The sequence below is a fragment of the Anastrepha obliqua genome, chromosome 2 (genome assembly GCF_027943255.1).
Source record: "Anastrepha obliqua isolate idAnaObli1 chromosome 2, idAnaObli1_1.0, whole genome shotgun sequence".
Classification (NCBI taxonomy): domain Eukaryota; kingdom Metazoa; phylum Arthropoda; class Insecta; order Diptera; family Tephritidae; genus Anastrepha; species Anastrepha obliqua.
This window is the reverse complement of record NC_072893.1, coordinates 33,215,405-33,240,720: the sequence shown is the minus strand read 5'-3', so window position 1 is coordinate 33,240,720 and position 25,316 is coordinate 33,215,405. Positions and strand designations below refer to the sequence as shown.

Here is a 25,316-nt window from a genome sequence, read left to right as displayed (position 1 = left end):
TAATTTCCTGTCATATAATATATCTACAACTGAAAATGCATTGTAGGTATGCATATTCACTGCTTTTAATGCTTTTACCATTTAACAAAATGGAGTAATAATTTTCATTGTGTAATCCGAGCATAATTCTTGTACAATAGAGTGCACTTTGGATGTCAGCCCAACTTCTGAGTGAGTTGTGAGTTTAAGTTTAAAGGCTGCATGCAACTCCCTCCTTCCTCAACTTAATATAACTGATTCTAGGTAGTTATCACACTTTTCCACCATTCTTGCCATTCTACCCCTGCCACCTATCGATCAACACATAATTACTCGATTTTGTATATCTCAAGAGCTTTTATTTGGATAGATGAAAAGCCTTAGAACAGCTGTTTGATTTGTTTTCAAGCCACTCCATTAGACTGCACGCAGCTGGCGTGACGTGCCACATTATAAATTTTATAGCAAATTATTTCCTTGCCTTATCTTTTACTGCCTTTTTCTAACTATCATTTTTCATTCAACACCCACGCACATATTTTACGACATCACTACGAAATATGTGTAAATATGTACATACTACTGTATATTTTTCCATTCAGCGTCATTCCGTTTCTCTTACGAAGTCATTTACAAATACAAAATTTCCATAAAAATGTGGGGTAGAAAATATTTCAGGAGCACAAATATTACGAACTTTTGTTGGTGAAGAAAATGTATTTCTTATTTGCCTTGCCATTTTCTAAGTCATTTTCTATCCATAAAATAGTATGCTTCAACAGTTTTAGCTCAGAATAAACGCTAGTCCAATTTTAGGTGATACAACATATTTTATGATAGTTCAGGAACTATGCCACAACACCAATCATTTTTAGTTTAGTTAAGGTGATGCTCCCAGAAGTCGAAACCTACTTTTGGAGAACAGGCACAACTTCAGATGATTTGAGAAATCGTGTCTACCCAGTCATCCTTTCTACATCTTTGCCTATTACGCCTTATAAACTGCCTGAAAAAACTTCAATGACTGTAGATATCTTTACGTAACATAAAATCAAGGTTCAGTAGAGCACTTAGAAAGCAAGCATTGAGTTATACCCTGCCGCCAAGCCCAGTGTCATCCGCTCAAGTGGCTACATTAGCAGGTAAAATATACAGGGTCTGGCACTTGAAGTGTAACCAATTAAAAAGGACTAGTTCGGAAAATTACTTTTATTCAATTCATATTAAAAAATGTGTGAAAATAATACAAAATTAAGAATCGATATACTTTTGCTCGATATGACCTCTTTTTGCCTTGACTATGGCCTTGAGGCGGTCGAGAAACGAATCGCAAGCTGCTCGAATGTGACTTGCAGGTATTTTGGCCCAAACTAGGCGTCACTTTTGAAAAACTCTTTAACTATTGGTAGAGAAGTCATCGACCTGTGTCAGCTCTCAAAGTAAAACAGTACTAAAAAATAAATTCGAATTTGAAAGAATCTATAGTACAAAAATTATTTACTTAAAATTAAAACTAAAATGTTTAAGAAATAAATTTTTATATTGGAATCACCTTTCTATTTCCTTAAGTTGAAGTCACTGATTTTCAGCCTTTTCAGTTTTCAGAGATTAAAATATTAACTTTATTTCTTTAAAATAAATTTTTGAAAACTTCAAACTTTTCCTTAAAAATTGAATCTACACAAATCACAACTCAACGCTTAACAGTTTGTTTTCTCTTCTTTCACGCTCTAATCTCCATATCATTTTTCTCATTAATCTAAAACACGTTTCTGTAAGCGACTCATCCGCTGCTGACTTCCGTAGTCGTGTTTACCTAACAGCATTTCCTGGTACTAATGCGTTCCAGAATTATAGAAACGGAGCAAGAGTACTATTAAAAAAAAAAATTATAAAAAAAAAACACGTTGGTGTTGTATGAAACTGGTTACTCTATTTAGACTGGCGAAACGGAGATGAATATTAGGACACATTAAGCAGACAGTTTCAAACCAAATATATGCATAGTATTATATATATATATTTATTTATTTTTGCACGAATTTGCGAACAACACTTAAGTGTTGTTGAATTTGATGGGAAAAGCTTTAGAGATATGCATCGAGATATATAAAATATATGGTAAACTGCAGAGAGTCACTATGGCGTATGAGTGATTTTACTTTTTCTCGTATAATAGGACTTTAATGCTTTTCCTGTCAAAACCAACAACACTTAAGTCTTGTTCCTAAATTCTTGCAAAAATAAATCGCAAATATAACATTAAATATTTACTAAACTCATTTTTCTTACGAGCAATTGGTTTTGTAAATATTATGATGAAGGTAAATAAGAAGGTTGGCGTGGCCACGTATCGCATTGTGTCACCATGGTGCGAGAGCTTTTGGGTATTTTCCCTTCTGTCAAAATTTAACCACTAAGTGCACTTTTTGAAACGTTACTTAATCTAGGACTGTTATGCATTCAAAAAAATAAGTCTGCAAGTTTTGGTGAAGCGCCGGAGCGAGACAGTGCGCAACACTTTCCACCTGTTCACATGTGCAGCGGCAACAGAAGTTTATCATTTTGCTGTGTATAACCAACAGGCAATATCTTATTATTATGCCGACTATCGAGCTAAGGGAGAAACAATCAAAATAATTAACGGCTTCATTGCAGACTTTACCATCGACAATTTTATAATTATTTATCTAAAAAGTTTGTTCCGAAACTCATTTGCTGTTTGAATGGAATGAAAAGGAGGTTTGCGCTATAATATCAGGACCTTTTATGACATCTGCCATTTATTTCCCTCTTCGACCAGAATCGCTCATCGATAATTTTGCCTTCTTAGCGGACCACCAGGTAGCTCACCTGAGATTTTCTTAACCTTTTCAGCAAGTAAGAGCCCGGACTAATGAAAAAATAGTAGTCTAATTACCCTGTGAACAGATGTAACATAGATCATGGATAATTTAATTAATTTCCTGACTAGTTTATTCGCAACACTCTCAGATTAACATAAACTAATAGGATCTACGCTTGTGGCTTAGTGCAAATCCAGCTCGTTTCCAATTCTCCTACCTTCGTCAATTGCCTTCGAGATGGCATTTTCATATCTTGAGTGTTAAAGTAAATGGCAATAGGTCCTTAAGTGGAAGCTGTGGGACAAAGCGTAGTATCTACTTTTAAGATAGATAAAAGCTCAGTTTTAGTGAACGATTATTGTTATCTCTACTTAAGCTCTCACTAAGCCAAAATTCAGCTGTCAAAATTGCCACGCATAAATGGGCTGATTTAGAGAAAACCCTACTCCGACTCCCAATTCCATCTTGGAGCCGTCATTGAAGACAGAGGCCTCATTACAGATTTTCCCCACGATCCAATCCTGGCTAATTGGAAAGATTGCCCTTGTCTCCAGAGGCTAACCTCCATTATCCTGATTGCACTTTGAGCTACGATGGAAATATCATGAAAGTCGATGGGAAGTAAGAGCAAAACTACAGAGTTAATGCAATCACTCGTTTGAGCCCTCCCCCATTTAATGATATAGGATTTTCCAAACAGAGGTGTTATTTTGATATTCAAAGAAAAATGTTATTTTTTAATATAAATAATCGGATGATTATTTCATTATAAAGAGGAAGGTATGCCGTTAATAGTGGAAAATAACATCAGGTAAATGACCACCACGACTACGCTTACGAGACGATATGCTTTTTATGAAATTTTCCATAACCGAATTGCAAAGTGGCTGCCCTATGTCCTCGATAGCCTCACGAATTCCATCTTTGAGGTCTTGAATCGACCCTGGGCTGTTGGCGTAGACCTTCAAGTCAAACCAGGCATCCGTACGTAAAATTGACAGAACCATTACCTTGTGTATCCAAAGATTTCTTCTTTGCGCTTACCATTCCATTACTATCAGTCAATTGCTCTTTTGGTTGTATTAATTTTATCGGTTTTCCAATTCCAATGGATCGAATTACTCCATAGAACAATTTTTTTAAAAAATACTCGTACCGGATTCGTACTAGATGACCCATTTAAAGTGGCTACATACCCTTAAGTAGCATTGATCAAAAAATATATGTTATATTTATTCAGTATCTTGCTTTAATGCCCAAGCAAAAAGTTCCGAGTATTTTTTTTTTTTTTATCAAATATTGCAGGTGTCGAATTGGTCCGAAAGATATGTTTGTGCCAATACTTTTGTCATAAATTATCATTATGAGAGGATTTAGCAGTACAACCTTAAATAGCTATTGCACGCTCTTCATGGATTCGAAGTATTCCTCAGAGCCCAACTTCAACAAATCTTTTTTTTTATTCTTCCTCTGCTTAAGCACTTATTTATTTACCCAGGTGTTTTGGGTACGATGTCAACACGTGCACGTAAGTTTGTCTTCCTCTCTACCGAACCTGAAAGCTCCATTAGAGTATACTCCCAGAAAGGTACGATGATAATTCATCTACAATTCTATGATCTTCTTTATCTTTCCACTACTTCTTGAATAAGAGAGAATAAGCTACGCTTCTTAACTCACAAAATAACTCTGGCCCTATAAATGGGTAGGCCTCCGCTCTCCTGGCTAACTTATCTGCGCTTTTGTGCTCAATAACTCCTATCTGCCCTGGAACTCATAGGATACGTAGCTGGCTGTTCTGGTTTAACCTAAATATATCAACAAGCTTCTTTTTGAGACCAGTCTCAGATAAATAGCTTCAAATAGCTATGGAATAAGTGTTCATATGCCTATCCGATTTCACCACTTCCATATTTGTATTGACATTTTCGACCAAATCCCTCATATTGTCAGAACAGTTCACTGGAACCATCGCTTTGCTATTGCAGTCGAACATCACAAATTTGTTTGACCTCCTCCTGTGTTTTTTTTATATTTCAAACGTTCTAATCTTATATTCACTTTCAAATGCTGAAACACACAATTGGCTCTACCACGCACAAAGTTGCCATGAAAAACTTTTATCAAAGCACACTAAAACCGCCAATGAAAAATGGTTCTGCTACACTAAATATAATTTTGTATTTTCATATATCTTGCACCATAAAAATTTGGATGTTATAATTAATTTACTTTTTTTATACATTTTACAGGTGGATCTGCGGCATATCGACGAGCTGAATGGCACTAATGTTGTTGAAGTTGGTGTTGATTTATCAGAATTTTACACATCAGTCGAATGGGATATTTTAGAAGTTCCTGCAGTGCGGTAAGTGAGCCTAAAAATATTTGTTATTAATAATTCAACATTTTCAGTAAATTTAAAAATGCACATGTAATAATGTACATTAGGGCGTCCCAGCGAAAAAACCGTCAATTTTACGACCGAAATTAAAAGTGTATTATATTTTAAGACTTCCACCAAAATATTATTCGCCAAAATATTAAAAGTTAACTAAGCTGGATTGATTAGAAAATATTTAAAAAATCTAATACGTTATAAATAAAACTAGTTTTTGAAAATAATCTCAGATGATAGAAGAGTTTAAGCTTGAATGGATTAAATAAAAATGTTTAAAAAATTTATTAGCGATATCTGGAATCTTATTCAACAACGGAAAGCTGCCAAAGCCGCAATCAATACCGCTAGAACTCGAAGCGCGAAGCTTGATTCGCAGAGAAAACACAACTTACTAAATCGCATGGTTAAAAGAAGCGCGCGTTGCGACAAAATAAGACGAATCGAAAACATTGCTAAAGAAGCACAGGCCGCAAGCGAGACACACCGCAGCAGGGACTTGTATAAAACAGTGAAGCAGCTAGCGAACCGCCCGTCTACCACTAGTAAGCCAATCCGAGACGAGAATGGTTCGCTTGCCAGCTCAAGTAACGACCAACTCAAAGTCTGGGAAAACTTTTATAAAAATCTACTCTCCAACACTGATGGAAGCAGCAATTTACAATGCAATTGCGCTAGACACGCTGATAACGATAGCGTTCGGACGCAATGCCCCTCCATGAAAGAAATTGCAGATGCAATAACAACACTAAAAGCCAATAAGGCGACTGGCATTGATAACGTCGCACCAGAACTATTAAAGGCAGACCCAATTACTAGCGCTAAGCTCGTTCAACCTATCATCGAACGCTTCTGGTCAGACGGGCACCTTCCAGGCGAGCTTAAGCAAGGAGTTATAATAAAAATTCCAAAAAAAGGCGATCTCTCGCAATGTACTAATTGGAGAGGAATTACACTTATATGCAGCGTTAATAAAATCATTGCCCATATTATAAATAAACGAATCCACGAAGCTTACTCGACATCAATATTTCGTGAAGAACAAGCGGGCTTCAGGCCACGCCGATCATGTGTTGACCACGTAAACAGCCTTCGGGTAATAGTGGAGCAAAGCGTGGAATATCGGTCACCGCTTTATTTAATATTTATCGACTTTGCTAAGGCATTCGATACTCTTCGTCACGACGCTAGTTGGGCCGCGCTCCGATGTAAAGGCATTCCCGAAAGAATGATTAATCTCATTATAAACTTATATACGGACGCACGCTGCCGAATCCTACATGAAGGACAGCTAAGCGAGCCAATAATTGTTAAAGCTGGAGTAAAACAAGGCTGCCCGCTCTCTCCAACTCTCTTTAACATTGTCCTTGACGCCATTTTAGGCCAGGCTCTTGCTAATCAGAGAGGCATCACATGGGGTCTTCGTGGATCCTTAAACGACCTCGATTACGCCGACGATATTTGCATCCTTGCGCACAACTACGACGACATGGCACGAAAACTCAAATCGATATCGACACTGGCATCGAAAGTGGGACTCAACATCAATGTCTCTAAAACCAAGGCCATGCGCATAAATGCAAACAATACGCGCCCATTCCTACTAAACTCAACACCTTTAGAGGAAGTTCAAAGTTTCTGCTACCTAGGATGCATTATCTCAACCTCTGGCGGCTGTGCGGAAGACATCGAAAACAAAATAAATAAGTCGCTGCAAGCATTCGGTCAATTGAAAAACATCTGAAGCTCCTCATTCTTGTCGCGTGGCACCAAACTAAAAATATTTAATTCCAACGTCATATCCGTTTTACTATACGGATGCGAAACATGGAATGCTGCGCCACGGCTAATACAACGCATGCAATCTTTTACAAATCGCTGCCTTAGGCGTATACTAAAGATAAGGTGGCCAGAAACTATACCCAACGACAGACTGTGGGAGCTGACGAACCATACGCTCATCAAAACAATTCTGAAAAGAAAGTGGAACTGGATCGGCCATACGCTCAGAAAACCCGCACAAGATATCACGAGGCAAGCCATTGAATGGAACCCACAGGGATCACGCAGAAGGGGACGCCCAGCGCATACTTGGAGAAGACAGCTAGAGAAGGAGATAACATTAAGTGAAATGAACTGGAATGAAATTAAAAGAATGTCATTGGACAGGGACAGATTTAAAAGTTTTGTTGTAGCCCTATGCTTCATTATGGAGTAAAAGGAATAAATATATATATATATATATATATATATCTGATATGAATGAAATTTTTTATATGAAATATGATGAAACATTGAATAAATCAGTCAAGTTTTCACCCATGTTGACTTCTAAGAAATCAATGGAAAGATATTTAGGAGAAGCGAAATAACGCGACAGGTGGAAAAAGGAAGAAGCTGCTTTGGATTAGAGCATGACGACCAACAGTGGCTAATGACATTCTTATTAATGGCTTCGGCTGCAGACGAAATTCACCAGGTGTGTGATATTTAAACCCGCAATATCCGTAGGTGTAGCAAAAACCTGAGAGCTCAGATGTCCAAATCTTTTCCCGACGAGGTCAGGTCAGCTGAAACGAAGGCGCTGAGATGGCCTTCTCCTCGTTCTTCAGATGCCAGGTCTTCGATGAGGCGGATTATCTTGGCGGGAACTCCCTTCCTACTAAGTGCCAGCCATATTGTTCAAATTACCCATTAACTTTCCACCCCTTAAACAAATTTCTGATATCTCAGTGATTTATAGAAATTCGATACTTATAAAAGGAAAAATAAATAAGCAAACGCCTCTCTGAAGTGACTTTCCGCTGGGCTTATCATAAATGCATTCAGAACTACTAACAAAATTATAAAATGAAAAATTATTTCCACATTTAAAATGATATCTCCATTTTTTTATGTTAAAATTAATAACAAAATTATGAGAAGAGTTTGCTGTATACCAAAGCTACAAATCTTTAAGATGCTATCTGAGCAATATCCACTGGCCCCTAAAGACGGGTATCAGTTTCATTTGGAAGAAAATTTGATGTCAGATTTCCACTTCGTGAGCAATGGAGCAAGGTTTGACAGATATTTTCTTTACCGATGGGTTCAAGAATGAAATAGGGTCTAGAGATGGATGGTACTTAAACCACAGTAATAAGTATCACTATGCTATGGTGGCTCCGAGTGTATTTCTGCCATGAAAAAGTTCCTCACAAAAATATCTGCCGTTCGGAGTCGGCTTGAAAGTGTAACAACATCAAGGCGCACACCACAAATAGGAGGAGGAGCTCGACCAAACACCCAAAACGGGTGTACGCGCCAATTAAATATATATATTGTATATAATATATATATATATATATATGTATGCTATGATGGAAATGGCAACTGTTTTCCAAAAGGAAGTTTTTGCCATCCTGAAAGTAGCCGAATGGATAATCGAGAGTAGATGGAGCGGGATTAGAGTTTTCAGTGACAGTCAGGCTGCACTAAAGGCCCTGGAGAACGCGAAGCAAACCTAAAAGATTGTTCAAGAATGTGAGAAGAAGCTCAATTCTGTCGTAGGACAAAACAGGATTGTACTTAAATGGGTTCCGGGACACTCCGGTGTTTAAGGAAACGAAATTTCCGATGAATTGGCCAACCATGGATCAGCGGTCCCCCTCACAAGGGTGAGAGCCATTAATCGGAAACAGTTCCGCAGGAACCATGAATTGGATCAGCGATTATGTAGGCAATCTACATAAAGAGCGATGGTCCAGTCTAGAACGCTGCAGAACTGCAAAGTATTTTGTGACAAATCCGAACAGAAAACTGTCAAACTTTCTACAAAAACTTGGAAAGAAAGACGTTCGGTTGATGGTCGGTATTATTACAGGACACAGCCCATGGGGTCAGCATATGACCACCATTGGAATCATTGAGGGTCCAGTGTGCCTGTCGTGCTTGGAGCAGGCGGATAGCACTGAGCACTTTCTCTGTGGTGTCCTGCCTTTGCTAGAGCAAGGCTACGAGTATTGGGTTCCGATGTTATGAGAACTGGAGGATATCTGCATTCTCTAAAAGTGGAGGATATCTACAGATTTGCCAAAGAATCCGGAAAAATCTCACAGGACCAACTATCTCTATCTCTGTCTCTATTCTTTCCTATCTATCTCTTTCACTGATACTTTTATTCTTCCCTCCTTTACTATCTACGCTCTTTCCCGAACTTTAAATACAATGGGCTTTTTGGCCTGAGTGTATTAGGAGCCACCAAATATCCTGGTGCTCCATGGCTCCACCTCATCAATTTTCAATTTCAAACATACAAGAATTACTACACCATTTAAAATACTGATCAGGTATTATTTTTTTAACTTTGACCACGAAGTTTTCCTGAGATAATACCAATAGCGGAGTTTACTGTCGCACGATGTTATGAACCAACAAATTTTGCTAACTAATTTTTGTACAACTGGCACTTTTCTACTTGTCTACTTATTCCTTACCAATTATGTATATGAACATTCAACATCTTTCCTCTCCATAAACAAATCAAGATGTGAATAGCCTAAGGCTCGTAAACACATTTGTACCTTATTGAGTTGACAACATCAATGTGACAATGCAAATTGCCATTTGTCTCACAACAACGCTGCCTAGGCGGCGTATGCACGACATGTGTTTTGGCCCCTAACGCATCTATGTGTGCGTGTGTGAATGTGTGTGGTAAATATTAAGACATTTTGTCTTCATCACAATTACACTCAAGGGAATCGCGTGGACTGCCAAAGAAGCAATAAACTAAGGCTGTAATGCAACAAACAACAACCGACCTTTTATTAAGTAGTCACCCTATTGTGTGCCCAAAACGGCTACAGTGGCTACAGCAAAATGTCACGTGCTGACTTGCAATCATCCAAAAAAAGTTGAGGCAGTGTAAGTAAGCAGAAAAACCTAAGCTAACAAGAAAAGCACTAATGTATTGGCGCACACGCACACACACACACATATTTCCCAAAAGATTATAAAACAACAGTCCTTACATAGCCAAAAACAAAGTAAGGCTTTACAGCAGCAACAAAGGTGGGGTGGCGTGGAATACTTGCTGGAGACAACGAAACAAAAACAGAGAAATTCTCAAGTAAACTATGCACTTTTCATATACATCAAAATTTCAGTTAACAACTCAACTAAGCTTACCTTTTGCGACGTCTTTTAACTTTTGTTCTTTGTTTCTATTTTGCTGCTCGTCGCTTTTAGTTTTTCTTTTTTTGTGTTGCTTTGTGAGTTTTTGTCATATTTTCTACACGCTCTCTCGTTTACGTGTCTCCTTGCTACGCAGCGACGCAGTGTGCTATTAAAAAGGTGAATATAAAAACTGCTGAAAAAAGCCTTGGGCGTGACAAGAGTCAACAAGCACTAACACATACGCAGCAGTAGTTAAACTGTCGGCTGCTCTCTTTGTTGTTCTAACGACTGCAGTGGCTTTTTTGTGGCCTTTATGAATGCTTTTATGCGCATTTGCGTGTGTGTGTATGTGTGTGTCTTTACTATAGTGTGCATATATGCTCCAGCATGCACTGCTTCGGTATGGGCACGCTCACATGTACCGTTTTTTCATGCCTTCTCATAGTCACATAGTTCTATATTTGTTTTGAGCTGCTGCTCTACGCCTCGAAGCTTGCTACAAATGAGGTTATCACGATATGTAGTTATTTCGCAACGTTTTAGAAATTCATTCATTCATTCTTTTATGAAGACATTTTCGTCTAAATTGGCACATTAACCTTTCAAGAGGGGGTAAAGTTAATTCGATGAAAAAACTAATGTTTTTAAAAATTTATTTTTGGCGATATAAATAACATAAATTTATTCAGTCAATTTCCAACTAATAAAGCAATATTAGAAGTAAAGGGCTTTCCACTAAAAGGCGTTATTTTGATATTCAAAGAAAAATTAAATTTTTTAGTATAAATGAACGGATGTTTATTTAATTGTTTATTCGGTTAATAGTGGAAAATAATATCAGGCAAATGACGACCACGACCACACTTACAGGACAATATCCTTTTCATGAAATTTTCCATAACCGAATTGCAATAGCCTCACGAATTCCATCTTTGAGGTCTTGAGTCACCCCTGGGCTATTGGTGTAGACCTTCTTTTTCACGTGGCCCTAAAGAAAAAAGTCGCAAGGTGTTAAATCACAAGATCTCGGTGGCCAATTGTGATCACCTCTTCGAGAGATAACACGGTCCGGAAACTTTTCCCGTAAAATATCAATGAAATGAAATTAAAAAATTAGCCAGCTTAACCGGATTACTTTAGTGAAAAGCATTTTCGCCATTTATAAGGTGATCCAACTCGTCATTCCACCTTATGCGCCATTCGCTGTGATTTTTGATTGCTCCAAAGTATCTCTCTGAGTATTTTTCGAGCAAACGAACGAAAATTTTAATATTTTTTAATATAAACTTACATATAGCGTTTTCACTTACGAGCTTCCCTTGAGAAGTTGAACAATTCATTTAACGCAAAAAGCCGGTATTATTGACACAGGAGTGCATGGATCAACTTACTTCAACTTTAAGCGCTAAACATCACATTTAGCCACTGTTGAACGCTGATAACACGAGTTCCAAAGTGACCGTCAATCCTTATAAGACACATTTCGTAAAGGTCGTCCAAAAACAGTTGTTGTGTCAGCAAGAATCGATGCTTTGCGCCAATTGATAAATTAAGCTCGCCACGTGACATATCGCAAAATGGAGGCATCCTTGGGCATTAGTAAGATTAGTATACATTCAGTAGTACTTGAAGATTTGTTCTCTCCGCAGACCGCATAATTAGGCAACTATCCAAAAATAAAGACTCGTGTCGGTAGGTGTAAAGAAATGTTGAAAAAATTTAGCCCCGCTTTTTCAAAGCACATCTATGACATCGAAGCAAGTGGTAAAGCTCAAAAGCAAATGGTGCCCTGTTTTTCGGAAAATCTAGAAGAAAGTTAAAATAGTCAATTCTGAGTAGTACACAACCATCTTTTGGCCAGAAGTTTTCGGCCGAAGGCCAGTCATGCTTCACAAAGCAAAGCGAGCTCTCATGTATCGGCTCACATAACAGAGTTTTTAAGCACTCAAAATATAGCAATAATGTCATCTACTTTGCCGTAGTGATCTGGTACCTAATGAACATCGAAAACAAAATGCGCGGTCATAAGTGGTTTACAACCTAGTACAAGGGAATGCAGAAGTGTCTTGACTTCCAAAAAGAATATTTTGAAAAAGAATAAAACCATTTTTTTTATTATTTTACTGTACTTCTATTATTGGGCGGAAACTATAAAAGCGAACTCATCTTTGCTTTACGCAGAGAGGATGGAAGACCACCTTCTACAAGGACAATGAGAAAGATAAATCAAATTTAAGTTTAGGTAGGTAGGTTAGATGGCAAGAGTACCCCAGGTACACTACAAGTAGCACTTACGAGCCGTTTTGATACCATAATGTGGACCACTACCTTTGAAAAGATTTAGTGAAGCGAAAATCCGTCTTGGCAAGCTCAACGGCAATTTCATTTCCCACTATAATCGTGTGCCATGGAACCCAGAATAAGGGAAATGATTCCTGCACATTCGAGACATTTGAGTTCCTCCTTACAGGTGTTTACCAGAAGAGAGCTGCAATAAGGCGATGACATGGCCTTGATCGCAGCTTGACTATCGGTAAAAATGTGAAGCCATTTCGTTTGTTTAACACAAACTTCTGTAATTCTTAACATATTTATGGAATAATTTATATTTCCTTTAAACTTAAACAGACAGACGTTAATAAGTGGCTTATAAAATAAGTAAAACTTCACAAAACTTCTGACATCACAAAACAAAAATATTTCTTGCTGAGAAGAAGAAAAAACACAAAAGAACGTTGTCATAATTTACATATCTACTTATCTCATTCTTAGAGAATCATATTTGAGTAGCTAAAATAATATGACAGTTGCGCAACACTTTAAATTACCGTGCGCGGCATAACCACAACAGGACAACTTTGTGAAAGTAGCAAATGAAAGCAATCAATTAATGGTTGATGAAAGGGAAAGGGAATGAAGGATTGAAAAGTTTCACCAAGTTTAGGCAGCTGCAGCTTAGCATAGAAACATAAATGAGTAATATTTATGTATGAGGTTCTTTGTTTTTATGCACACCGCCCGAAACGCAGACATTTCTAATATAACGAAGCCCTGCGTGTATGTGTGTACGTTGACTGGCATAAAGCATCACTCAACAATGTGGAGTGAACTGGGTTAGACCACAACTAATGTGGCAAGGAGGCAAATAACAGTATAAACAAGCCAAGGTAGCCTTTGGAACAGGGATACGCATGATACGTAGGTATATAAATATGTATGTACAGGGGATTATTTATGCTCCTGCGAGTTAGTGTCTTCAAGTAACCTAGACTAAATATACATTAGGTGGCTTATGAGCTAACTGAAGTTGAGGTATCCACTGCACGGTGGAATGAGTTCCCGGAAAACTGAGCAAACACACGAAATTTTGAAATCTTACTCCGAATTCTGAAGATATGTTATTTTAAAGTCACTGATGATGAATTAAGTTTCAAAAATTTAAATTGTGCAACTGGAAAATTTGTCAACTATTTACCCATTAACCAGAAAGTTCAAAGTTGTAAGATAAAGGCCATCTTCTACAAGGGTAAAGGGTATTTGTCATCAGGGCCAAATCCTGTTCATCAAGGAAACTTTAAACAAGAGCTCCAATTAAGAAAGAGTAAAATTTTGCTAATATAGAAAATGGGCTTATTTATAAAAATGTCTCCATTACCCAGAAGGTTCAAAGTCATAGGGTAGTTGGAAAAGAATGTACCCGAAGCCCTCCACAATTTCGGATCACTGTCGTCTTCCAGGTTTCAGCGATTGTTGAGTTTGTAAGGCAACTACGAGAATATGTTTTTTAGGTATGTTCCTTGTAGCTATGTAGTTCTTTTAGTTTACGTGTTTTACATAATTTTCTTGGTAATTCTTAGTAAGTGAAAGAATTTAACTTTAATTGTTTTAGATTAAACTGGATTGAAATAATAGAGTTGGTGAAGGGACATAGGCCGGATATTGACAATAATTATTAGGTTGAGGAATAAGTTCGTGGCGTTTTTACCGAAGACTTTCAATACTCATATCACTAAGTTAATCAATTATTTATTAGCCCTTGCTGTTTACAATCTCTTGCCACTTTTTGACCAATTTGTTGATGCCGTTTCGCCAAAACTCGTCTGGTCTGGTGTCAAAAAAGTATTTGAGCCAGTTTTAAAGACCTCTTGGTTATAGAAGATAACGTCCTTCATATGGTTCCACAGGGAACGAAAAAGATGGTAGTCGGATGTTGAAGGATCTCCAAATCGAGCTCTGGGGTGCAAATTTGACATCAGGCCTGGCGTTGTCTTAAAGGAGTATGGTTTGACCATATCGATCAGATATTTTCAGTCGAATAGTCTCATTCACGCGGTGTAGCTGGGCAATGTAGAGCTCCTTGTTGACCGTGGCATTATTTTCGAGTATTTCCCACCATGACCCATGCCCTCCGGTTCCCACCAAACACATGCCATGACACATGTCTTCTTTGGATGAAGATCCGGCCTGACTCTGGGCTTGGCATATCTTCTGGAGCCACCCACTCTTTGCTTCAGGTTTATGTACAAGCACCATTTCTCATCTCCTGTGGCGATTCGGTACAAAAAGTGCTGTTTAGGTCCTCGTGTTACTCGATGGCGGACGAGATGCTGACTAACAATTTGAAGGTGACCTTCTTTGTTTTTGTCATCGGCTCGTGAGGTACCCAGGCTCCCAATTTTTCGGTAAATCCCACTGAATGAAGGTTATTGAGAATCGTTTTATGATCGCAGTTCATTTTTTTCACAAATTCACGACTGGTTTGGCGATCGTTCTCCTTCAAAAGTGATTCGAGATGTTCTTTATCGAATTTAGAAGGTCTACTGCTGCGGGACGGATTATCAACGTCAAAGTCGCCCTTTTTGAACTTTGCAAGCCATTTCCGTACTGTAGACTCGCTTATGACACCTTCTCCATTTTTGTTTTTTTCCTTGTTCATTCCACTCGGGAGCATAGGGCCTCGACAAGACTCAGTCTTGTGTTGGTTTCATTAATCTATTTGATTTTGCATAGGGTGGGTGATTAGCCTGCCGCTACAAGTCCTAAGTAGTGGGAATGCCCACCTAACGTTGCTTAGGTATTCTTAGGCATTCTTACTGTTTAGAGCGGCATCTGCGTTTCACATTTTTCTGCCAGAAGGATCGCACAAATTGTTGAGGACTTCGCTAAATTTTTTTTTTTTTTTGCTTATTTTAGCTGCCAAAATGCAAGTAATGCGCTGACTATTTGCGCGGGATTGGAAGGATAAGGTTGTTGGGGCTCTCCATACACGTCGCAAATCTCCCGAGCTGCTTCGGCTGCTTTTTTGATATCGATGAAAAGCAAAGAAGAGCAGGTGTCGAAAATGTTGATTTTTGCCATTTCTAGCCTCAAAACTAAGAAAAAATAATAACTCAAAAATTCAATTAACAATTTTGTAGAGAAAAAAGAGTTCTATCGAATGAATTTTTGCCCTTTGCCAAACAGCAAACACAACTACTGTAAAATAAAAAAAGAATAAGAAAACGCTATGAACTATTTTTGGTTTCCATTTACATGTTATTAAAACTTTTTTAATTTCAACTTTCATCAACTGCTGGTGTTCGCCAATGGAGCGTAAATCAAATGCTGGAACTTGATGCTCATCGTATTGTAGTAAATGAGAGGCATGTTGGCTAGTCAGATTATCGCTTGAACAGTTATCATTATCAAAATTTTTGAAATGATGCAGGCATTCTTTGTGAAACTCGTGTTCCCTAGGCAATTGAGTTACGCCACATGAATCTTGGTATATTTTGGCTTTATCTGGGGATCGGAAGAAATCTTTTGTTGACGAGCCATTGGTTTCTTGCTGGTACTCTAATTGCCAAGCCGCTGCAAATTCTGAGCGTATTTAACACATTGCGTAGCTCATTGAAAGGTCTGCAAACTCTATCTCGATATCAACAATTGCTGCTTATTTGGCGTAAGTGCTCATTCTCCTCAATCCCGGCATGTGCTTCTATCCAGAAGAGCTCGACCAAGGTATGATAGGATAGATTAGGCTACAGTGGTTGTAACTTTCCCTGTGGATGGAAAGGATGCATTTGAGCTGGGGACCGATCGTGATACCACTAGTTTGGGATCAAGTTCCTTCCCCTTCTTCTTCTTTAGTGATAGCTGGACAAAATCAATAGTTTGGGTTGCTTCACATTTAATTCTAAGCTTGACTGGTGCCGATATCTCCAGTTTATGATTGGATAGAACAGATTCCACTTGCGTCTCACGTTATAGAAACTTAGAAGGAAACTACATGGCTGATGATCTTTCATTTATATATTGTATGAGCGGCGCCCGCAGCCGAATGGTTGGTGCGTGACTAACAATCGGGACTGCTTAGGCTCTAATCTCCATCCATGAAACCCCAAAGTGAATGAAAAGGTTTGTCTAATAGCGCTCGTCGCTCGACAGCTATGGTAAACCTCCGAGTGTATTTCTGCCATGAAAAGTTCCTCATAAAAACAATTTGCCGTTCGGAATCGGTTTGAAACTGTAGGCCCCTCCATTTCTGAAACAACATCAAGACGCACACCACATATAAGAGAAGGAGCTCGACCAAAATACCTAAAAGAAGTGTACGCGCCAATTATTTATTTATTATTTTATCGTTTGAGCGTAGGAAACATTTGCATCACATTGTTAATTTCAAGTTCAGTATCCAGTTTGTGTGTTTCTCACAGTTTTTGAAAAGACTGAGACACAACAACGGCAGCAAATCGCCTTCCCTATCCGCAAAGTAGTACTTGATGGTGATCCGGCGGCGAGAGGTAATGGATATAAACTGGCTCGGCCTGGCAACGCCTGTAAAAGAATAAAAAGCCAGAGCCTGCGTTGCCACCAGGACTGTTTGCCGATAGCTGGGTGGAATAGTCAAAGGCGCTGGCACTGGCTGGCAGTTCAGACCGTAATTGGTGTATGAAATTAGCGAGCTCGGAGTGCCGCTCCTGAAAGCGATCTCATTCTCACGATCGCACACGCTGAGCGCATTCTCTGCCACAAAAATCAGACGTGACGCGTGTCCATCACATGCGATAGTTTGTCCAGTAAAACTGAAAGTCCAGCCCCGCTGATGAAACGATCAGGTAGATTTTGATCAAAACCTTGTGCTTGCTGCTGCAACTCATTCATTATTGTATCATAGCATTCGCCCACTGCCAGCACCGTGGAGTGAGTACTTCGATTTGGTTTATGACCGCCAATAAAGTGCCACACAACCCGACCGCAGCTAACACGATCGAAACTGATGGTCAGCCCAACGAAAACATGTATTTGTAAATAACCTAATGAAAAATAAACAAATGATGAAGTGACGCCAAATGATGCGATGTCTCACGAGCTATATTTTCATATCTTTTTACACTTAAGCCCTAAAATACATTCAATTCAATTCAAAATTTCGTATAGTTGCTTTATATTCGCGGCATTTCAACCAGAAACCCACTGTGCTCCTTGACAATTCCTATTCAAATATCTCCCTTCACTTGACATTTCTAACCAAGCATTTCACTTTTAAAACTTCCCGAATCTTTAATATTTAAGATCTGCTTGACAAATTGGTTTCTCTCAGCATGAAGCCTTACTGCCAACTACCTTGATTAACCTCCAAGCGTTTGCTGTGATTGAAATGTTACTCTGCACTGAAGCTATGTACTTATGTGTAAGTATACGAGGTGTGTTCAAACAATTAGGTGAATTTTCATTCTTCTCAACAAATATTTATTTATTCATCAATTTCTACTTTATCTCCTTCAAAGTAGTCCTCCTCAGATACAATACACTTGTGCCAGCGTTTTTTCCAATCCTCGAAGTAGTTCTGATATGCACTTTTTGGTATGTCCTTGAGTTCTCTCAGCGATTCGGTTTTATCTCCTCAATCGTCACAAAACGCCGTCCTTTCACGGGTTCCTCAATCTTATTTTTGGGATCGGAAAAAGGCACAGGGGGCCAAATCTGATGAATACGATGATAACGGTGTTGTTTTTTGGCCAAATAGTCTCTCACAAGCAACGATGAGTGAGCAGTTGCATTATCATGATGCATTTTTTTCTCAATTCCAGGCATTTTTTTTGGAATTGCTTCACGCATAACTTCAAGGTGGCACTCCTTATTTACCGTACGAACTTGTGGTAAGAGCTCCTGAGGCACTTGGCCATGGCAATCGAAGAAAACAGTGAGCAAAGTCTTTACATTTGATCGAACTTGGCGTGCTATGTTTGGCCTTGGCTCTCCTGGACTCTTCCATTGGGACGATTGGGATTTGGTTTCGATGTGATAACCATACTAGTATACCACCGATTCGTCACCAATTATGACTCTGTTAAGCAAATCTGGATCATCGTTGACGTCATTCAATAATTCCTGAGTGATGCTCAGGCGGCGTTGTTTTTGGTCACAATTCAGTAATTTTAGAACGAGAGCCCATTAGCCCACCGAAATGCCGACAATCTCATCCACTTCTCTAATTCTCCATTCTGATTGGACGTTTCTCCATAACAATTTTCTTCACTTTCTCAATATTTTCATGGGTTGTTGATGTGCTGGGGCATCCACATCTTCTCGACCTTCAGTGAAAGACTTGTACCACTTGTAAACATTTTTTTGACTCAGAGTACTCTCAGCGTATGCCACTGGTAACATTTCAAGTATTTTTGAGCTCTTAATTCCATTTTTACACCAAATTTGTTGCAACTTCGTTGGCCCATGTTTTTCGATAGCAGAAAATCGCCAAACACGCAAAACACTTGTGTTGTTTATGCCTCTCACAAAGAAATTAAACAGGCTACATTGCATATCGTAGCATATCTTCGAGACGAGTGTACCAGCATAAAAAAATAATAATAATCAGAAGTCGAATGTACTTAGCCCGCAAAATTTGAAAATTCACCTTATTTTTTTAACACACCTCGTATGTTTACTTGATGCTCGAAATACCTCATTTCCTTGGTAGCAGGGTGGAGTACTCTTTCCAAACTCTTTGCCACTCCACCCCTCGTAGTTTATTGATGGCATACTCAACTCGTATCAGTTTAGTGTCATAGTAGTAAAAGTTGTTTTAATTTAAAAAGTTTATTCAAGTTATCCTCTTTTTCTTTCATTATTTGAGGATGAGTCGCAAATCACTGCCGTTTCATCACTTTTCTGCTATTAAGTAAACATTAGCACAAAATGTCAAAACACAAAGTGAAAGTGTGTTTAATTAATTTTCGCGTTTGCCATTTAAAACAGAAGCAAAATAAAAAAAAATTGGAAAATATTCGATTTTACTACCAAGCCGCCTGGCATCCTTGACCTGTGCCATCTCGCCAAGTAAGGAAGCAAACAAATAAAACGAAAGCCAAGTTACACAGCAGCCAGCCAGTCAAGGCAACAGAAATGTGCCAAGAAATGTGCCAAGAAATGTGCCAAGTGAGTCAGATCAATCTGGTCAAGCCCGCAAGTGGGCTTACTTAACTCCCAGGCCTTTCTTACAATTGGCAAACCTTTTCTTGTGGGTGGGAAAACTTTTTGTTTTTTATTTATCTGTAATTACAATAATATTATTTTTGCGTGTGCAAACCATTAAAGGCGTGTTCGTACATTTGTGTGTGTGTGTGCTTATGCACGAAACGACTTCTCTTAAGATATCACATAAATTTAATTACTTTTCTCTGGGACAAGTCGAAAAAGTTATTATAATTATCGTTTCCAAGTAAACTAATGCGTTGTTGAAAGTACGAATTTATGAATTTTGGTGCTCATCCAAAAAGGTGAGCCATCAAACAAGAAGTTCGTCCTTCCGTGAAAGTAAGCAACCAACACTACTGCACTTAAAGTAGAATAAAGATTGAATTTAATCAGTGAAAATGACAAGGTGGCATACAAGAAAATATTATATATATATAATTGACATGTTTGTATGTAAGTGGGAAGGATGCCAGTCACAATACTCGGATTTTCCAGTATTTCGACGTTTTGTGTACCAAAAATCCCGGAATTCATATCAACTTACTAGCAAGTTTTCGTAAAAAAATTGTTTTGAAACGTTTGAAATTTATAGTCACTTCTGCTTTGCCGTAAAAAAGAACAGTATAAAGGTACCACCATCTGATTAGATCAGAGTGAGAAGACGTCATTTGAAATGCTTTGTATTCTCACCAAGCCAACATATTTCAAATGTATTGAACCATAAGTGTCAAGTTTTTTAGATTTAGGAAAAGGGGATTTAAAAAAATGCAAGAACATTTTTAACGTGAATAAGTCAACAGTCATATGGGGTGTTTTTTTGGATGCTTGAAAACTATCAATATCGATAACCATGACTACGGCGGCCACCGTAGCCGAATGGGGTTGGTGCGTGACTACCATACGGAATTCAGAGAGCACGTAGGTTCGATTCTCGGTAAAAGATCAAAATGAAGAAAAAGTTTTTTCTAATAGCGGTCGCCCCTCGGCAGGCAATGGCAAACCTCCGAGTGTATTTCTACCATGAAAAAGCTCCTCATAAAAAAAATATCTGCCATTCGGAGTCGGCTTGAAACTATAGGTCTCTCCACTTGTGGAACAACATCAAGACGCACACCACAAATAGGAGGAGGAACTCAAACAAACACCCAGAAAGTATGTACTCGCCAATTATATATTGTTAGACAGCTGAGAATGGCAAACTGTGTTAGCATTTCTGTTTAGTAAGGCCCGACAAGTCAGCATGAATCGTTTAATGACAAAAAACGCTTCCAAATTGTAGAAATTTCTTCTTCTTCTTCTTCTTAATTGGCGCGATAACCGCTTACGCGATTTTGGCCGGCGCCAATTGGACACACCAAGTGAAGCCAAGTCCTTCTCCACCTGATCTTTCCAACGCAGAGGAGGCCTTCCTCTTCCTCTACTACCACCAGCTGGTACCGCATCAAATACTTTCAAAGCCGGAGCGTTTGTATCCATTCGGACGACATGACCCAGCCAACGTAGCCGCTGGATCTTTATTCGCTGCGCTATGTCTATGTCGTCGTAAAGCTCATACAGCTCATCGTTCCATCGTCTGCGATATTCGCCGTTGCCAACGTGCAAAGGTCCAAAAATCTTACGCAGAATCTTTCTCTCGAACACTCCAAGCGTCGCTTCATCAGATGTTTTCATCGTCCAAGCTTCTGCGCCATACGTCAGGCGGGGAATGATGAGAGTCTTGTAGAGTGTTAGTTTTGTTCGTCGAGAGAGGACTTTACTGCCTACTTAGTCCAAAGTAGCACTTGTTGGCAAGAGAGATTCTACGTTGGATTTCAAGGCTGACATTGTTATCGGTGTTAATGCTGGTTCCTAAATAAACGAAGTCCTTTACAACCTCGAATTTATAACTGTCTACAGTGACGTGGGTGCCGATACGCGAGTGCGCCGACTGTTTGTTTGAAGACAGGAGGTACTTCGTTTTGTCCTCGTTCACCACCAAACCCATTCGCTTTGCCTCTTTATCCAGCTTGGAGAAGGCAGAACTAACAGCGCGGTTGTTAAGGCCGATGATATCGATATCATCGGCATACGCCAACAATTGTACGCTCTTATAAAATATTGTGCCTGAGCGATTAAGTTCTGCGGCTCGTACGATGCTCTCCAACATCAGGTTAAAGAAGTCACACGACAGCGAGTCACCCTGTCTGAAACCTCGTTTGGTATCAAACGGCTCGGAGAGGTCCTTCCCATGTTGACTGAATTTTCGTTTCCAAGAATTAATCAGCTAAACATCGACGACATTGGGTTCCCATAAAACGACGCAACTTCCCATGCAGCGCGCTTAACAATTTGTTGGGCTGATCGAATGCACCTTGGAACTCGTAACTACGACGGGTACCTGCCGAATATCATATTCAAAATGTAAATAAAAAAATACAAAAGTGAGTGTAGCGTAGTACACATAACAGAAGTGAAACTTTCAAGGCAGACAAAGAAAGAGGGAGAGACCCGAGAGAGAATGAGAGATAGAGAGAGAGAAAGAATATATATCTAACTAAATTCACAAAATTTGCAGAGAATACAAATATACAAAATTTACAAAATTTACAAAAAACAGAGAAGGGTCAACCGGTGTAGGTAATCGTGGGACACAAACCGTGGCAACAACGCGCACTAATCCGAGCGTTTATCACTCGCACAAACGCAGCGATTCCAGGACCTCAGCAACGGCACAAATTACCGCAAGGCAATATTAATAAATCCGACGTCGGAATAGATAGTACTTTATAGTACGCACAAGCAGGAAACGGAAATAAGCGCCAAAAAGTAGGCACCAAAAATATATTTCCTACAAGTTTGGATCAAGAAGCAAGCGCCAAAAAGTAGGCAGTGTTATTTCTCACTAGAAATTAGCAACCACAAGGAAAATGGTATAGCGCTCTCTCTCCTTTTCCTGTACGTTATATCTTTTTTCTCTCTCGCGGAACGAAAATGTCCAAAAGGTTGAAATTTTACTCTCCATTCTCGCTCTTCCATCTACGCCTAAGAAGTTTCACTTCAAAAAAACAAATCAATTCGGCAACATTCCTATTTGTATTATCATTTTGGGTTATCAAGCCCTTAAAAAGCACCCGATATATGTACTGCATTATTGTTTTTTATTGGGTACTGTCAATATGTATAAAAGTTTTGAAGTGATGTATGTATGTCTAGCCGATGTTTCTAAGCCCAGACTTTAGTAAATACGATTTAAAAAATATATTAAGCCCTGAACTTGCTTGGCTTGTATTAAAACAAATAAATAATAATATTTATTATAATCTATTATTTCTAATTTTCTTCAAACTAAACTTAATATCATAATATTTAAGTGGTTCTAGTTCGTATAAAAAAATAGCTTGGGCTCTAGAACAAAGAAATCTCATATGTCAGCTCTGGTATTTCACGTAGCAGAAACTATTAGAAAGCACGACGATGAAGTCAGCCCACCCAAACTTTTTGGTTAAAAAAATTAAAAAATAAATAATTGGCGGATACTCCTTTGTTGGGTATTTGGCCGAGCTCTTCTTCCTATTTGTGGCGTGCGTCTTGATGTTGATCATCAAATGTAGGGACCTACAGTTTTAAGCCGACTTCGAACGGCAAATGATTTTTTATGAGGACCTTTTTTTCATGGCAGCAATACATTCGGGGGATTGTCATTGCCTGCCGAGGGCGACCGCTATTAGAAAACGCTTTTTCTATAATTTTACTTTTTAGTTATTTTATTTTTGTCTTATTGTTCCATAGTGCAATGCGGCCCGCGGTGTGATACATTGTGCTTGGCCATGGGCCTATAATTCTAATAATTTAAGAACTTTCTCGGACTTTTTATTCCATATCACTAAAAGATTTAGAGTCACATAATCTGGGCGAGCGAGTCTTTGCCTTACTAGAGCTACACATTCACAGAGTATGCGCTCTGGTGTTTCATCGTTCAGTTCGCAAACCGACTTTGTTTCTGCTTATTCTAGTTTGCTGAAACGATAACGAAGTTTATAATGTCCTCTGTAGTAATTAGTGAGAGTTCGTGAGTTCTCTCTTTGCAGGTTTGGCAACTTACTTGGTGATCTTCTGGAAAGAGGGATACATTATTTTGCTTTTCTCTGTCCTGAACTTTACAACCAGTTTTGCATGAACTCCGAGTGTTCTTAGCCGTTAATAGCTTCACTTACAAGGGATTTTCTGGCCCATGAAATTTGAATACAGCACCTAATTTCGCCAGGTAATCTGCCTGAGCAGTACAGTCGCGCCAAACATGTTCCTTGAGCAACCATAAAAGCCGTTCGAGAAAGAATTCGCAGAAATCCCCTTAGAAAGCAGAAAATTATGTCGAGGAAAACGAATATATCGGCCAGATCCGTGTCAAGACAAATTAGAGATTATCTCCATATAAAAGCCTTCCATCGCTCAACTGGTCATCTTTTGACAAGCCTTTCTAAACCTTTTAGCTTTAAATATTATAACAGATTTTTTTACATTTAAAAAACTCATACCAGGGTACATTTTCAAATTACCAGAAGTAAAATCAACCAAGAAAACCATCCACTGGCTTTAAACTTGCATTCAACTTAAATAAAAATTAAAATGCAACAAAATGAGAGAAACAGCAACAACAACACGCTGATAAATTAAATCAGGCATTATATAGAAAATCGCAAAATGAAAACTGTTTAATCATCGCCACTTTTATCATTTCATCTCAGCTACCGTTGAATTTATTGTAGTTTCCGTTTCCGCTTAACTCAGTAGCGCGGCGATAAAACAGACACAACTGGAACGCGGCTGAGCTAAACTCAAAGTGACTCAACTACCAGCAGCACCGTCTAGCTACGGCTGACTGCCTATGTATGCTTCTACGTACCATAGGTAGTAGTTGGGGCACAGCTGCTCGCTCGCAGGTAGCTGAAAGCCCCAGCAACAACAACTGAGCAGATGCTGCTTTCTTCAACGTCTCACATTGGGTGGCCGGCTGATGTATGTACTGGCTGGTTGTGGCACGTTCATCACTTAAATGTGCTACACCGCACAGTGAATTACAAGCAAAGTCATAATTTTAATAGGCAATGAAAAATTGGATTTCCGTCGAGCAATGATAATGATTGTGATAGGGTTGGTAACGGTGTTTGTGAATGTGTTGCTGTAAGCGTTGACGTTGATGTGCGGACGTAGTATGGAACTGACAGACTGGCTGGTTAGTTTGCCTTGTCTTTGGTGGCTTGCTGCTAGAATGGATGTCTAAACGAAACGGCGGTTGTCAGCACATCATCGCGTAAATGTATTTGCAACGAGACATAACGGCATATAGGCAGAGACATAAGCGAAGCTGTTCGAAATGGTTGATTTGAATAAAAAGTGGCATCACAGCAGCTGCGTTGAAAAAACAAACAGTGTCAGCAGACTAAGTAGAATAAAGGTATCGGGCAAGCAGACGAAAGCGGAGTGATATTTTGGACTGG

The 25,316-nt window shown here is 38.9% G+C and overlaps 1 protein-coding gene across 2 annotated transcripts in view; it reads left to right on the top strand.

Moving 5' to 3' along the window:
* The window catches only part of LOC129237391 (acetylcholine receptor subunit alpha-like), a 151,427-nt gene that overhangs the window by 17,883 nt on the left and 108,228 nt on the right, over nucleotides 1-25,316 (top strand). For both annotated transcript variants that reach the window (XM_054872107.1, XM_054872106.1), the window contains exon 3: nucleotides 5,078-5,193. In XM_054872107.1, coding sequence (XP_054728082.1) covers nucleotides 5,078-5,193 — 116 coding nt within the window. The remainder of the gene's footprint in view (nucleotides 1-5,077; nucleotides 5,194-25,316) is intronic.